The sequence below is a fragment of the Tetrao urogallus genome (genome assembly GCF_951394365.1).
Source record: "Tetrao urogallus genome assembly, chromosome: 10".
In the NCBI taxonomy this organism is placed as follows: domain Eukaryota; kingdom Metazoa; phylum Chordata; class Aves; order Galliformes; family Phasianidae; genus Tetrao; species Tetrao urogallus.
In genome coordinates, this window is record NC_136823.1 from 5,039,371 (window position 1) to 5,056,836 (window position 17,466).

Here is a 17,466-nt window from a genome sequence, read left to right on the forward strand (position 1 = left end):
GATAACAAGAGCAATTTACAAACTGCTTGCCTTAAGCATGTCACTAAATTAGCTGATGAACCCTAAAACTATATGTGCTGTATTTCTTTGGTAGACATTTAATTAGGAGATAAATGGCAGCCATATCATCTGTTCATAAAGAGACACACTTGGATTTGTGGAGTAGTATCCAAAAGAAATTCAGATCGTAAACATACTCAAGAGATTAGTCTGACTTTCTCCTTGCTTATGGCAAGGCAGCACGGAGATTCCATGATATTACTATATGCCTCTTCAACTATTTGTATCTCCAAACCATGACATCACTTACTCTGTATGAACAAAGCAGTATACCTAGCCAATAAACAGAGAGCATATCTGTGTAGCTGGTAACTGAGTATCTTCTGTGGTCTACATTAGTGTACAATGAGCTCTTTTTATGGTGTGTGGGTACCTCAGAAAGTTTCTTTACACTTTGACAGCCATCAGAGACTACAAACGAAATCCTATTACTTATTCTGTACTGCTTGTTCTCTGCATCTGCCTAGAAGTCCTTTTAAACCATAGTTCCTAGGAAGCAAACTGCTTGTTACGTTAAGATGTTTATAGACTTATTGTTGTGACTCAGTGGAAAAGCAGTCAGGCAGCAGCAAGATGCCCAAATAGTCAGAAAATCTAAGACTGTTATCGAGACTCATTAAGAATATTGCTGAGCCATTTGTCCACAACAGAACGCTAAAAAATACGTTTAAGGTCATGTAAGTCATAAAGGCATTCTTTAAATTGTAAAGTAAACAATGTTTACAAGTTCTCTGTTAAGCTGCGGGTTCGCTCTGCTCACTGCGCTGCGTTCTGCTTCCTTGAGTCCCAGCGACACCTCGTGGCCTCGTCTTTGTGGCAGCTGATGTCCTGAGCTGCCTCCAGCACGGCAGAGCACTGCAGCACACCGCAGGAGCTGCACCGCCCTGAGCAACAAGTTGGGTACATTTTACCCACGCGAAATGCTCTCTCTCCTGCAATTTCTGATACCTCTATTATCATGCATTTACACCATTTAATTTCATTATTTTTAGTACAGAAAGTATGTGCTTAGTTAGTTTGTACATATATCTAATTGTACATATATATATGTGCAATATTCAGCTTTGTGTATTTGAACAAGAGAAGATTATTTTAATCAAAGGGGCTTTTTTAACATTTAGTTATTTTACCTTTGTGAAAATACAAGAAAAGCAGTTGTTATGGTTTCAGATCCTAATGATTTTAGATCCTAATGCATGGAATTAAGAAAAACAGAAGAAAATAGAATTGTAATGGACTTAACAAGAGCTGAGTGCTTCTTGTTAATAGGCATGAGGAAGGCACACTTCATTCATACCTATGTTTACAACAGCCAGGTTTAATTATCACATATAAATAATGACAGCATATATTTTATTACACCAATTTTGTCCATCTTTCATTATGACATCTATTCAAGGTAGATCCTTTGTTCTTTACAGAAGTGATAGGGATCGCAACAGACTGAACTGATGGATTAAGGGTACTTTATAAGAGTTCTGGCTGAGTTTTTGAAAACACTGTTTCATTGCATGGTTTGATTTAAGCTTGACATTCAGAGAGCGAGATACTAAAATTGAAGATCATGCAGGAAAATAAATCTGAGGCTCTTTGACAGCAGTAGGACACAATGCACAGATGCTGAACAGAGATTTCATTGAAAAATACTGTAAAATTTAAAATAACCTATTTAAAAATGTTTATTAAGATCCTGTACCAGTAGATGGAGTAATCACTACAGAGGTAAGTACGTATTGCTCAGTTCTTCTAGTAGTGATGTCTACACGGTTGGTTTTGGTGGCTAGCTGGAAATGTATCAATTAAATGAAGATGATTAAATCAAAATACCAGTAAGTGCTCATCTTTCCTAGCTTGTTTTGAATTAGTGTGCCACAACTAAACAAGCGTGCCTTTATAATGTGCTTTTTAAAGGGATACTTCAGTAATAAAAGACACTAGAAGGCACATATTAGAAGGTTAGGATTATTTGGTTACAATTTTTACTGACATCAATAGAAATTAGTGAAAACAGAAGTTTTCAGGATGTTGCCTTGGTTTGGTGGATTGTGTTTTTGTTTGTTTGTCTCTAGATTTTGTGAGTGTTTTTTTAATTAGTATTATTATTATTGCTTTTCGTTCTGACTGTACTGAATGTTTGTTGTCAGTGGAGCGTCTGGGAAGAATACATGCATGATCTCCCTGCAGATAAGCTGAGTAAAGCTTGATAACAGAAAGAGCTCCCAAAATATTTCATAGAAGAGAAAAACAAAGGGAAAGATCCCATAAGCAATGTGACAGACTCCAGCATCAGGACCGGGATGATCAGAATAACTTATTGTTTGTAGGACAGGTAAGTAAGGCAACAGCCTTACTGCTAGTAATTTTTATAATACATAAAGCAACAAAATGCTAGATAAAACTGGGAAAAGAAAAAAAAAACTAACACATATTAGAAGTACTGCTAATTAATAACTTTTAAAAACATATTAATAATGATTTTGGTCAAAACTGAACAACAAAATAATGCTTTTCTTAACTTTCTGACCATCTGTCTTCCAATCTGCCCATTATGTTGACAGAAGCAGACAATGTCTTCAAGAATTCTGAGACTCCATGGTGACTCACCTCAAGAACAAAGAAAATGTACTTAATTCTTAAGTAATCAAGAGCATTCCGATGTAGAGTATATGTTCTCAGTAGATTTTTCTGAGAAACAGCTTCCATTTCTCACATTTTTGGGAGTCTTCAAGAAGATGTCTTCAATCTGTTATGTAGCAAAACTCAGTCTTTCAAAATTAAAACGAGGAGAACAGTGATCCTATCACTATGGAACACGCAAGTGTTGCCACATAAACAGATACAAACATAGAGTCTAAGTTAGATCTCTTTGTTTGGTCTTAGTGCTATAATTACAATCATATAAAAATCTCTATGTTTTTTCTATTTCGTCATATTTTTCATCTATTTCTACTGATTCTACTGATTTTGCTTATTTAAGCTGAACCTAATAGAATCATCTTTTCTTGGAGGTTTTTCCTTCGCCTCCTTTCCTTTCCCCACTGTGCTGGGTGTTTCCCTTCTACTTTTGTGTTATCATTCTCTGTCGGCACTTGACTTTTTAAATTTGATTTCTCTGAATTTTAAGTCATAACCTGTTAGGCAAAGCCATCTGGCTTTATTCCACATTTAACTTACAAGGATTCTATCTATCTACCCAGTAGTCATCAGCATAGTTTATTCTGAATAAGGACCACATGCTAAATAAGCATTACAGGTTTTGAACATGGGTAATAACTACCAAGAGAAATTACAGAACAATCCAAAACAGTGCAACTCATTTTCAGATATTCTTGAATGATCAATTGGGAAAAAACAAGCAACCTCTCTGTTCCTCCACCACTTGTCTAGTGGTGGATCAGTGCTCCATCTGCCTAGCTGCCAGTAGTTCAAGCTTCTTTTCACCTGTTCAAAGATTGTTCTCCAGTATCTCCTAACTTGTAAGAGACTCAAGAAGGTTCTCAGATTCCAACAAGTCACCAGCGATGCCCACATGTGGCTCTGTGCTTGTGCTGTATCAGACAAAGCAAGGAAAGAAGCCCACACAACATTGGCAGACAGGTCTTACGTTCTGTTTGAGTTCTGAACTTCAGTCTTCTTTGGGGTATGGCTCTTAGCTCACTGACTTGTCCTTTCCCAAGCCTTTTCCTGCTCCACCATTCTGTAACACTGACACAACAATATTCTGACAAACTACTCATTTTAAGACCAGACTTGAGTTAGCTCCATCTTTTTTCAGACCTTCTGTTTCAAAGCACAGATTTCAATTCTGAATGGATCCAGTAATGAATGGATCATTGTGACTCCAGGTTTTAACTCTTCCTGTTCATGAAAGGATCACTTGTCATCTCATATTAAGAAGACCAGAGGAGCTGATACAGCATAGCATCAGACAGCATCCCTGGGTCCCGAGCTTAGAACATTCCTTACAGTTTCAAATAAGAGCACAGGATATTGACACTAGCAAGCTCTAAGCTACAGTATCTATGTACACTGAGAAACATTTAAGGAAGATTAACTTTCCAGTAACTAGATAGTCTTCTAGATATGCTGTACGACTTTCATCTTCCTGTCCATCTATCTTACAGCTCTCTTTCTGTGGTATAAATATGCACGCTCATTACATTTCAGTTCCAGCTGCTCTAGCACACAGGGAGCTCTCTCCTATCACATAGTCCACATTCCTTCTTTGTCTGTGGGGAGCAATTTTTTACTGGGAAGAACTGCCTGACAGCTGCTTTGCAACAGCATACTTTTAATGTTCCCTTTTCAAAAACTGAAGTTGAAATCTGGCTTCATTAAGCAATAGTTGCAATAAAATCAGATTGCATCCTTGTCCATTAGAATTACCATCTGTCTCTGGAATGGGACCAGTTAACTTCAACAAGTGCTGCTACTTGTTAAGAAACACTTTTTTTCTGACAAGTCGACATCCTACATTTTGTATAGAAATGTCATGTTTTGTGGTAGTGAGATATTTCTTTTTTTCACCAAAATAATGGAAAATAGGTCTGGCATAGGCAATGTGATGTCACCTGTTTCATTGTCTAAGAGAAAATATTGAAGTGTGCCATTGAATAGCAGTGAATCTACACTAGGATATTCTTTTTTCAGAGTATGTGTAAAAATACTCAGGAAGAAAACTCTTCTCTAGGAAGAAATTAGTTATCTAACAATAGAAAGCACTTTGTATACAAAACATAAGCTATAGTACTTTTTGATGTTTAAAACCAAAACTTTTTCAGTGCATGATGTAAATACTGTTCCAAGTAAAAATTAAGCTGCATAGCTTGTTTTCTCCTCTTAGCAGTCATTTCCCTTCTCGTTCAGAGGAAGATTTTACAGGTTTTTCATTGATAATTCAGAAAGCTGGCTGAGCAACAACAAAAGCTGGCCTAAAGTTTTTAATTCTGTATCACAACTGCAAAATGAAGATGTTTTGTGCTGGCATCAGTTTTGCTGAGAATATGTTTGGGGCAAGCTGAACACTGAAACTCCAAACAACTGTAAAATGTGGGAGTGGGTTCTCCTTTCACTGGCCTCTTTGCACGAGGTGGTGAAAGTGGCTCCTTTCTGAGGTGTGCCTGACCACGCCTGTCTCACGATTAGAATCAGGCCTATTTCACTGCCTGTCTCAGTCCACAGTGAATAGCAAAAAGCTTTGTTGTCATGTTAAGCTCTACTACCAAGGAAGCATTTATGAGTCACTTACACCACGTTCATCCTGCAGAGAGTAAGGTCTGTTCTAGCAAGTGGTGAGTACCCTTACCATACACTGCACACTGAAGGTAGAAAACAGCAACAAGGTGCTAAGAAGTTTCTTATTTTTTGATTCTCCATATCACAAAGTCAATTCAAGATCTCAGTGTTTTGCTAAATAATACAGTAGGTGCTTATTTACAACCCAGTTTTATTCAGCTAATGCCTGTTTCTTCTTGGTTCACATTGTCCTTTAGTGCAGCTTGTTCCCTATCTAGTGCTTTGCCATTACAGTGCTGTAAAAAGAACTGTACTGCCTTCAAGCCTCTTTGGCTGAATTAAGCTAGCTGAGTTCTTCCAAATGCTCTAGCTACACACTCTTCCATCTGCCTGCTCAGTTTAACAGTGCTTTTCTACATCTGATGAGCTTATATTCATCTTTCTTTACCAGGGGTGATGTTCTTCCATTGTAAGGACTAAGTAAGTATTTGTATCTAGGAGACTTTTCATGCAGTCATTTTCTATTGACATCCTACTTAAATAATCCAAATTACCCCTCTGCTTTGCAATCACATTTCTTCCTTTATGCAATCTCAGCTTGTACTTCGGCAATTCTCAATTGATCCTACTATTTCTTGATCTGAAAAATATGGCTTTCTTTTCAAATATTGAAATACCTATGAGAAGCTTCTATCATTGCATTACAAAGAAAACCAAATGAAACCCAAAAACAACAATGCATGCTCCAACTTTGGTTCACAAAAGCTTCAAACACAGCCAAATCAATATCAGTTTTAGCTGGGACTCAGTTTAAGATCTCTCTTGCCTAGGGGCTATTTTACTGCCAAGTTGCTGCTTTTGCTTCCACCCTTTCAGCATTCTTCTGATTATTCAAAATTCAAATATATGTGAATCTAATCTGCATTTACATAAACAGATAGAAAAATAAGTAGCACAACTGATCAAACTGTAATACGGCATGCTTTAAGAACACTGTTCTACTCCAGTTTTACCTAAAGAATTCTAAGCATATTGCTTCAGGTGAGTATGGAAAAGAAGAAGGGCTACAGAGACATCTATGGGCACTTATATTTTACACAAGTAGCTGGGTTTCTGCTCTGGCTGTAATGAACTTAGCCAATATTCTAAAGACCATTATGCAGCCAAAGCATTGATTTTTATACTCAGATCTGAGAAGTCACTATTGCATTCCTAAAGTATTCGTGGGACTTTCTGCTTCCACAAGTAGAGTTATAGTTTTTCTAATAGTTATGTAAACAATAAATTCCCTTTGAAAAGGAGAGATTCTGTAACCATAGCCAGAGAATGTTACTATCAATATCAGCAATCCTCTCTTTTGGGAATTTTGATGTGATATAAAAGCTGCATTCCTGAAATGAAAGCAACAAGGGCTTCTTCCACAGCATTTACCACACCTCACTTAGTATAAACCATTCAGCATGGTTTAAAATTCCATACTGAATGCTGTCGTTTCCCATTCTCTGCACTAGTAATTGCCGTACAGTATGGTACTACTAACTGGCAAGCCTTGAGCATACAAATAAGAATCTGTCCAGGGCCATTTTCCATTATATAGTCCACATTCTAATCCTTCATTCTTGCAGTGTTTGAATTAAGCAGTCAGCAAGTTTGTAGATGAGAACTGCAGTGCATGAAAACATGTTTGTACTGAAAGAAACTGGTAGGAGGGTGATCTTCTAGGCTGGGCAACAAAGGAAATAAAAGAAAAAAAGAAGAACAGGAGGGGTGAAAACATCTGCAGGACAGGTCTAGTCCAGCATCGCTGTTCAGAGAGGCTGTGCCGCGTATATGGAGTTAGCAGCTCTTACAATTACATTGGCACACCATGCTGGAGAGGTGAGGAGTAACAGACTGCAGTCAATTTGCCAACAAGTGGTGTTTTAGAAGAAGCCTGGATTTTATTAAAGACCTTGGCTCAGGACAGCAAACAAGAGTGGTTCAAAGCCTGTGTTTAATATCAAGTATCAAGGCTTCTGACTGTCTCGGGGAAAAAGAAAAAAAAAAAGAAAAAAAAAAAAAAACCCTCTTGAAAAAGACTGGATTACTACAGACCATTGAAAAACCATGAGTAAGATTTCTCAAATAGGAATGTAGTGCTAATTAGTCTTTTTGGGTCAGCCTGGGTGGGTTGGCTAATTAGCAAAAGTAATATACCCGTGTGATTGGCCTGGAGTGTGGGTGAGGTTCCTGGAAGCACCAGGTGATATCTGGTGAAAAAAGGATGTGTGGGTGGTAAAATCAAGACAGCTGCAGTCAATGACTGGAGTGGGGAAAATACATCTCCAACAGAAAATGCACAAAGGCTTTAAACTTCCAGAACAGTTGAGGTGAGGAGTTGCAAGCTTCTATAAGGTTTATTGAAAGCCTAATTTAGGATAAAATAATTTCTTGGTGAGATAGAAAGATATGTGGATTGCATAAGTACTGATGTTGTCAAGTCAGTTAAATAGTGTGTGCAATAAAACCTGAGACCATTTCAGTGCAAGAACAAATGGCAGACTTGCTTCAGCCTCAAGGCACAGAGGAAACGGGGGCCCTACAGATGTTGTTTTAATATTTAAGTGGTGTGAATTTAAAGCGTCAGCTTATTTTCAGTTTCTAAATAAAATATGAGTTTTCCCTATGTAATCTTTCAGTAGAAAAACAGCAGCGTGCACATTCTCTTTGGTCCTTGTCCCCGCACAGAGCTCCTCAGTATTTGATGGCCTTTCGCAGGACTAGTAAGTCTATCACATGCTAAGAGTAGTAATATTCTTTAGGAGACGCTATGCATGCTTTTTAACTAAGTCATGTGGTCAGCTCAGTCCTCCAGAAAGCTTCTGAACGTCCTGAAAGCCAAGTACTCCCACTTTCCCTTTAAGGGCACACTCCACGTGTCATACTTCAACACCAAAGGAAACAGAAGCTCTCTGTAATGCAGAACGCCCAAATGCCCTGCGGGTGTGTAGAGGAAGGTGCCAGGTGCATCAGAACAATGGTAGTAGAATATGAAAGGAGTTAGCTCCTCTAGGGCAGCTTTTCAAGGTTTCCATTCTCTGTGCTAATTTGCTCAGTATCCAAGGGGTTACTGATGTATATATATATTTTTTTTCAGCAAGATCCTGTGATGAAAATTATATAAAGTGGATACCACAAATGCTTACTGCGTCATTGAAACAGGAATAGGATAGAAATTCAACTTTATCGTGTGGTTCAGAAGCGTAGAAGAAAAAGAGAAATAAAACAGGGAAGACTTTAAGTCACATGAAAGCATTTTAAAATTATCTGGTGGCACTGTATCCTCATCCCTACAGCGATGTTCACTGAGAGCTGTGCATGGATCAGTATGGATCCGTTAACACGGGGATCAGATTTTGCCTCATTCCTTTTGTGTGAGTCATTTTTTCACCTCAGTTGGTCTTCTGAAGGTTGGTAACTCACAAAACTTGGTTTTGGACCTCATGTCCTTTCATTTATGCAGCTGAAGCAGGCAAAGCAATTTGGAACAGCTGCACACAATAGAGTGTCAATGTGGCATTTAGAAAGCACAATTTCTAGATTGCTGTGCTGGAATTTGGATCGTTTGAGTAACATTTATTTCTGCAGTTCTGAGATCACATACAAAACTATCAGAAAAAAAATAAGTTTGGCAAAAACTGTTATATTAATTTTACATTTACTATTTAATATATCCTGTGTTTTTCCTCGTAATAGATGGCAGTTTAGTTTCTGAATCCTAAACCCCCCCAACCCCCCCCCCCCAAAAGAAAAAAACAAACCACCCCAACCAAGATATTGTGTCCAATTTTTTTACATACTTCATTTTTTTAAATATAAGAAATGAGTCCAAGACGAAGCTTGGATTCAAGTGCTAACATTCCCAAAGGGTTTTCTGCTCCAGGATTTTGGTTCAGGCCCACTTTTCCTCTGAACAAGTATATATTCAAAAATGATACTGCTGAATAAATCCACCCTTTTGAAAATGTAAGTATTATTACATGTATTTCTAATAACATGTCAGATGGAGTAACATGAAGTAATTGTAATTATTTTCATTATTTGTCTGTGGTTTTTGCTTCCTTCTTTCATTTTGCTTAGCAAACTAGTTAGCCTAGAGTAGCACATCTCTCTTCCCATTTACAGTCAGAGAATCAAAGTGAAATTACCACTGCTGTGCTACTGCTTCCAGAAACAAATGTTATAAAAATACATTATTTCTTGAATCACACAAAGGTATCTGTTGAAGTTCTATTCACTGTACTCTAAAAAAGACTGCAGAGTGATGAGATACAGAAAAGTGGTTCAAGGTGCTGGGAACTGAAGAAGGAAGAGCGTACGCAAATAGCGGTAAGGTCTGAGAAGGCGCTAGGGGCACCTGGCTGCAAGGGGAAACTGATCACATGCTGCAAGGGGAAAACAAGTTGTTGTTTGATTCTGTGTTTTTTTAACTCAGTTTTGGATTAGTCTAGGATTTCTCTGTCATGGCAAGCACCAAATAAAGTTGAGAATGTTTTCTAGAATAAATTAAAATTGTATGTTCAGTCCACAGCCAATAAAGAGATTTCAGATGAAAGTAAAGGCAAATTAGTGGAAAACTGGAACTAAACTACTCTAATCTTCTCCTCTTCTGTTTTCAAATATGTTTTCCAGAGTGGATCACTAAAGGAGCCAGAGCCAAACAAAATCCCACCTCAGCGACCACCACCTCAAGGTTGTTTACAGTACATTCTCGACTGTAATGGCGTTGCAGTAGGACCAAAACAAGTCCAGGCTACTTAGATAACCGAGACTAAAAGCAAGAGCTAAAACAAAAATGAAAATTAAAAAAAAAGAAAAAGAAACAAAAACGCAATCTGTAAAGCAAACATACCAGTTTTGTTCAATTTTGCATTGTTCAGTGCTGACCTGGACTGTGTTTTTTCTATGCAGTGTCAACTATACCGTCTGGTTGTTTACTTGTTCATGTCTGTGCGTGTAACGCTTACCTACCTTTCTCTGTAAAACTTGTGATTTCAGGGCTGTTGTCAACAGTGTACAAAGAATGTGCCTCTTTAGAGCCCAGTGCAACTGTATGGATGGTTAGACAGTATTTCTTAAGTATTATATATCTGTCAGTGAAATACCACCGAGGTTCAAATCTAAATACTTTGCTTACTCTGTGAGTGTGCACACTATGCTCATCGCCTTTGTGTGTGCGTGCGTGTGCGTGCGTGCATGACTAATAGGTAGGTGATCCAGAAGTATTTTTTACAGCCTAGGTTAGAATTTGCTAGTGAGGCTTTTTATTTATGATTTTATAAAGTTTGTTAACATTTGAGTTTTACTTATATGCAAGCGGAAGTCTAATATTTCAGAGACTCGATAAGTGTGATACAGTTCTTCCCAAGGAATATTTAAAATATCTTCTATTTTACATACTGGTATTCATATTTTTAGTAATTCTGCATTAAATTATTAGCTACAAAGCTATGTAAATGGGCCACCTATGTGCAATATCTCAGTGAAAGTGTGAGTATTTAATGTATCTTATTTCAGTTAAGTAGTACCTTTCGTTGTAGTTCTAAATTAGAAATATCTAGGGAGATTTTTAAGTAAAAAATTAATGCAAATATTTTAAAAATCTTATGCTCACCTAAGAGTTAAATCCCAGGTTATTTGGTGAGAAGTACCTCAAGGACTGTTAAACTTCCTGTAAGAGCTCATTTTTTTTCCTAAAAATGGATATTGTAGACCAAAGTACCTTTAACCAGCTAGAGATCTTGCAAGACAAAAATATTGGTGGTTTTCTTCACCAACTCAGGTCTATGATTATAAACCTAGAAATCTCAAGATAGCTATAAAGATAATTTAGTGCCAGTGTTATCCACGTCAACAGGGTTTAAAACAATTGCTTAAAATCAAATGTGCAACAAGACTTGAGATGCCTAAAACTGTTAGATTTTCTGTAGGTAAATTATTTATGATTTTTTCAAACCCACTTATAGTGTAGTATTACAAGAAATACACAAGTGGGCAGTTATCTGCTGCGAGGACTCTAGCCAAGAGTCACAAGCTGCACAATGCTAGCATACCATAAAACTGTTGTGAGTGAGCCACAGAGCTCTAATTTGAAATTAGAAGACGTACAAAGATGAGCAGCTGTTAGTTTAGTGTGAACAATTGTTTAAAGGGAAAACAGCTTTATGTTCTTCTGTTTTTCCTGCAAACACTGGGAAAAAAAATTATCAGTGAAAATCATCATTCTTAGCATTTCTTTTCTTTGTACAATCTGTCTGGTAAGATGAGAACTAAGGTATGCATTATTAGCTATTTCAGTGTGTGTAGTGTTTACTACCTATTGGTAATTTACATGAATATTTTGCTTTAGTGATCGGCACTTGTCTGGGTCAGTGATCATTCCCATGATGGCATTGACTATTCTGTTGTATATTAAGAAAATTCCACATAAAGTCAGGTTCACAGATCCTTACCTCCAGACACCATAAAAGAGAATAAACCATACTGCCCTGGGGTGAAGAAATGAATCTGATGATTGATTTTATTTAAAGCAGCTGGTATTTTTTTGCATGTAGTAGTACAAGTATTCACAAGTGCTTTTCACACGACATTTGTGAGCTGTGTGTGCAAAGAAGAGATGAGTGTTTCAGAGAGGATTTCAGCTTATTGACTGTAAAGGATTTACAAGGGCACACACTACTGCTACATACTACAGACAAGAAGCAAGCCAAAATGTCTCTCTGCATGTAAGCATGCTTAGGTGCAATATTGTGGTAACAGGGAACAGATGTTTTACAGTGTAGGCTTAATGTTCAGTTTTGTTATTTTTGGTAAAAATTTCTTTCATGATTGTTGCCTTTTGTACAACCCAGCTGCAAGAAAGTGAGCAAATGCTGGAAGTGTGACAGCAGTATATCTTTTATGTGAAATATCTTGTACAGCTTAATGTGCAATAAAAGAAAGTTATATCTGTCTTCAGTGTAAAGTTTCTGGCATTCAAGCCTGTATATACAAGTGGGGGAAAGAAACCTTTCTGTTTTTCAATATTGAGTGAAAGGAGACTAATAAGAAAACGATCCTTATTAAGATGTTGCAAGACCATGTTATCACCTTCAAATATTTCCTACAAAAGTGGTTAAAATTAACACACGATGAAGGCATTCCTTAACATACAGTACGTGCTATTTATCTTTCTACACCACAAAACACTGCTGTAACTGTACTAAGACTTCTTGAAGCATTGGTACGTGCTGTTCTCAGACACATACACTGGAATCTCATATAGTAAGTGGAAAATTATAATAGCAATTTTTTTTTTAATCACGAATCGCAACATTATTTCCAGATATGCAGATTTTCTCCATAGAGACGCAAGTAGGTGAAGTCTTCTTGCACTTAACATACGTGTAAGAGTAGAAATTCCCAAATATTGAGAACGCTGTATAATATTTACCATTCAACAAAGCTTTTTCCCTGACTGAAGCATTATGCAAACTAGTCTCTCAGAATTCCATCCTGTCCCTTCCTCCCCTTAACTCTTACATCCCACGTGCTTAGTCATGTGCAAGAATAAAGTTTTTTCTGACAACTGTCAGCCAAGAAAACCACATTCAGACGTCTCATAAGAGATAAAAGCAGCGCAACCACTGATATCTGACACAGCACTATTTCAGGCAGAAAGCAGTAAAAAGAAAAGCCCTCACTGATGATGTAGCATCTTTCAGCCACAGATTTCACAACTTAGCTCTCTACCACAAGTGGTAATTTCACACTTGCTACAGTATTTTTTCAGCATAATTCCTTCTCAGTGGGAAGATCTCCTTGGTAAAAAATCAGTAATGATTGTCTTTCCTTTCTTGTAACGTTCTTCATGTATTTCAATAAGGAGTTAAGTTATCGAATGATTTTAAATTAGTTTTGTTGCTATAAGAATGAATTTAAGAGGAATATTACAAAAATAGCTTCTGTGCTTTGGAGGAATAAAATTGTAATAACTACACAGAAAATAGGAGCTGTGTTGCTGAACTGGATTCTGTTGGTGTATGCAATTCTCTCACAGCCTCTTCTTTAGCTGGGCCAAAATTATAGTGGCTGTAACTCCACTGACTAATTTGAAGGCAGTAGGGTTACCACTGGGATAAATCTGGGACTTAGTAATTTTTATGGATGCTCCAAGCAAGCTTCTAATGTACCAACTGTAAATTGTAGAATTGACTACGTTAAGCTGCAGTGCATAGAATTCCATAGAATTTTGCCTCAGAAGTGTAATTATCACATTCAAGGATTATTTTAAAGTGTTGGATATGAATCTAATAAGAGCTCTTTGATACTATAACATTATGAAGTTTTTCTTGTGCTGAACCTAGGGGGCCCAGTGCAACCCCAAGGAATGCAATCACAAGGCCAGGAGCCATTGCAGCCACAGCGCATGTACCCCCCTGGGCAGTCAGCAAAGCCCTCCACTTCCCAGCCACAGCGTCCACCCGGACCTACGACCCAGCAGCCACGTGCCCAGGCTCAAGGTCCTTCCAGCACCCGATTACAAAAGGAGGCAGAGGCACAGCCTGCACCGCAACCACAGCCTGCTCCACAGCCACAGCCTGCGCCTCAGCCCGCCCCGCAGCCCGCGCCGCAGCAGAAGCCTCAGTCTCACCCACAGCTTAAGTAAGATTTGCTTTATCACTTTCCTGGTCTGCTCAGAACAGTTACATTTTGTTGTTGAAACTGTAATTTGAGAGCCGGTCTGACATTCATACGAAGATGTACATACGCTGCCCAGTCTAAACTGAGGTTTCAGAAGGCTTATTATCGGTTTATCATTAGAGTAGCATTAGTTACATCCTGTGCTATACAAGATTTCATCAGTTGTGCAACTTATGCCCCAACTAGATCTGATGTGAAAACTCTTGATCGTTCTCGTTTCTTTGCCTTCCTTCTTATGTCACTGACTCATGATCTGGGTGTGCTGTTCGCCTGCACAGAAAAGAGGAAGTCTTATCTGCTTCAACTTTTAACCTTGCAGTCACTCAAAAGAGCAGATTTCGGTTTCAAAAGGCCTATCTCAGAAACAGCCCAAAGGAACAAGCTGTCAAACTGTGTTCACAGTAACGCTCTGGTCATGGTGCACATTGCTACTGTCTGTACAGCACAAGTCACTCAGACCCTTTCTAGAGATGTCAGCAGGACTGGCGCAGACACCTGCCTGTAGCCACCTCACTGCTGGAAGGTTCCCTCCTGCACAGCATGAGCCTGTCGCGCTGTACAGCCAGCTGCACGCTGCAGTAAAGAATGTGCACACGATGTGTAGCCATACATCCTCATAGAGCTTTAAATTAGTGAATGGAAAACATGAAGAGGGTGTTAGCAGTGATTTGCTGTTTTTCAACATATTGATTCCGACTCTACTGCCAGTAGAGTCGCAGATAACATTGGACTTATTTTGATGAGTAAAAGCCATCATTTTTTTCATAGTGCAGATTTCCCCTTTCCACCAACTCACATGCTTGTACTGGTGTGAAGCAATTCTGAGTCCTCCCCTGAACACAATTCAGCCAAACAGCCTTGTTAGATGAGAGGATGCGCAGATTAAAACAATGGTCAAAAAAGTTTAAGCATATTTGCTTCTGAAGAAAGTGTTTTCTTGCATTCCTGGGACGGTATACTTCTTCATTTTGTTTTATAACAATAGATTGATTCATCTGTTATTTATCTAGAGAATAGACAGCTCCATTTTCTTAAGCTAGATGAAAAACCATAAACTAGTTTGAAACTTCATTTGTTCATTTCTGATATGAAAAACACTGTACCACATACATTTTTCCAGCTTTCTCCTTTTCCTCAAATGGAAAAGTAGTCTCTATATAAAAGAAAATAGAATGAGTTCAATTTTTAAGATGCAAACAGTGTAAGTGTAGTTTTTCTAACTTTCAAGACCTTTTAGGTCTGCACCAAGACTCAGATCTCCTGCCTGTAGGATTAACTCTATTTGCATGTGCATACTTTGTATTCACCCACATGCTGTTGCCTAACCTGTATGTACATGTTATTAATCTGTGAATAAATATTTAATTAGGCCACTTATTGTGTTACTAATCAAGTCAAGTGCTGCTTCCCACCCTCCCTCTTTCAGTGAGTACAAACAAACATTTATCAGTCTATTCTCATTAACACAACTATAATTTACAAAAAACCTAAAATGCCTGTAGCACTGTTTGCTGTACAGACATAGAGAAGTTGCAAACCATGGGGAGTATAAAATAACCTCAATAAGGAGAGCGTTTCACTATAGCCAAAACTGAAATCCTATTATTGTACTGAGAGAAAAATGAAATCGATATATTAGTGCTTGGATATTTTCATGAAAAGATTATAACTCATGATTGTTTTATATTTAAATTCAAACCTATCTTTTAAATGTTGTTTTACCTGAATTAGTTTTAAACTTCAGACATTTTCTTTCTTGTATGTTATTTTATTCATGCTTGCAGAAACTTAAGCCACGTGTACATGATAGCACTAAAACCAGAATAGGATTACTGGACTAACTGCTAACAGAGAAGCAAAGTGATACCTGATTTGGGGAATTTGTTCAAAGAAAAAAGTTGTCATTAAGTTTGACCATTATCTAACATGCAGCAATGGACAACATTACAACTCTGGTCTCATTCTTTGAGCTCTCATCATGCCGTGTTAGTAGTGAGTTGGATTTAGTAGGCAGGCTCAGATTCGCCGTAAGTTCTAATTTGTGTCATCCAATTTACTTTGTTTCAGATATGTAAAAAAGCAGTGTGTTCTCTAAATAAAAGACTGTCCTACTTCACAAATCAAAGAACAGAAGGAATATGCTTTATTGCAGCAACTCTGTGTGCTATATCTAACCATATTACTTGAATATTCAGTTTGCTCAAGTGGAAATGGTCTCACAGCCATTTTTCCTTTTCTGCTAATTTTTCAAGTTATATGTGGATGGAAGTTGATAGACAATATGACCATACCAAACATGTTGCATTTTTGTCTTGCAGCAAGTCGCAGTCCTTGACAAATGCCTTCAGTTTCACAGAATCATCCTTCTTCCGATCATCTGTGAACGAAGATGAAGCAAAAGCTGAAACTATTCGAAACTTGAGGAAATCCTTTGCTAGTCTTTTTTCTGATTAGCCAGCTTCATCTAAATGCACACAGCATATAGTCTAAAAACTACGTGAATGTGACATAGGTTTTGTTTTCCCTGTGACAGTACCTTTCTCTCCTGTGCTAACTGTTGTATTAAGCAATATGTTAAACTTACAAAAAGAAACAAACAAACAAAAAAACCCACAGAAGAAGGACATTGATGAAATACCATTTGGGAACATATATAGTGATAAACAAGGTAGAGTTCTATTATGAAAACAGAATGCCAAATTCTGAAGTCCTTATCTATTGTAATATTGTGGCCTTACTGTGACTGACTATATTATCCTAATTGAGACTTCTTTGTAGATCTGTGTTAATAAAGCATTGAGTTATGGGTTTCTTCTTGCTTTACCCATTTCCAATGCATTGCAATGCATGTGTATTTTGTGTGTAAATGTTTTGTACTGCAAGAGTAGTCTTGATTTGTTCTTGCCTCCCAAGTTCAGGAGGCAGTTCACTCTGATGTTCTTGTCAAGCTGCATAAATAGCGTGAGAAACTGAAGCACTTTCTTCCTCCTTATACAATCTTTCCATCAGCTGACTGTAGACTTCTGATGTATTGCTGAGTTATCATTGCACTAAATTAATGTCATAAATAGAGTGTATATGTACTACTGTACTCCATATGTCTATTTGAATTTATTTACAAACTGTAACCATAACTGATTTTAGTTGCAAAGACTATGCATGATGTTACCCTATTTTTGTGAGCACCTTCTAATAAATGCAAAGTCCCATGCCTGTTTAAAAAATGTCTTTGACAAAGCTTGCTTCAACATCAGTATATATTGTCTGTTGTAACTGATATCAGAAGAGTAATTTTGTGATTATTAAATATTTGGACACAAACTACAACTCTAAGAAAGCAGACTGTCAGAAATAATTCCCTTTTAGACTGGCATCATTAAAAAATACAACTTTTAGCAAACACATTTGCATTTTCTAATAAGGATGTAATTGTTAAATATTTCTCTAACT

At 37.5% G+C, this 17,466-nt stretch overlaps 1 protein-coding gene across 1 annotated transcript in view; it reads left to right on the forward strand.

Annotated features, from left to right (window-relative positions):
- Positions 1-16,470, forward strand: part of SYN2 (synapsin II) — a gene marked incomplete at both ends in the record, with an annotated part of 143,456 nt that extends 126,986 nt beyond the window's left edge. Inside the window, 3 exons of the mRNA XM_079540282.1 lie at positions 9,967-10,027; positions 13,680-13,977; positions 16,335-16,470. Of these exons, the coding sequence (XP_079396408.1) occupies positions 9,967-10,027; positions 13,680-13,977; positions 16,335-16,470 (495 nt within the window). The remainder of the gene's footprint in view (positions 1-9,966; positions 10,028-13,679; positions 13,978-16,334) is intronic.
- Positions 16,471-17,466: the final 996 nt, after the last annotated feature.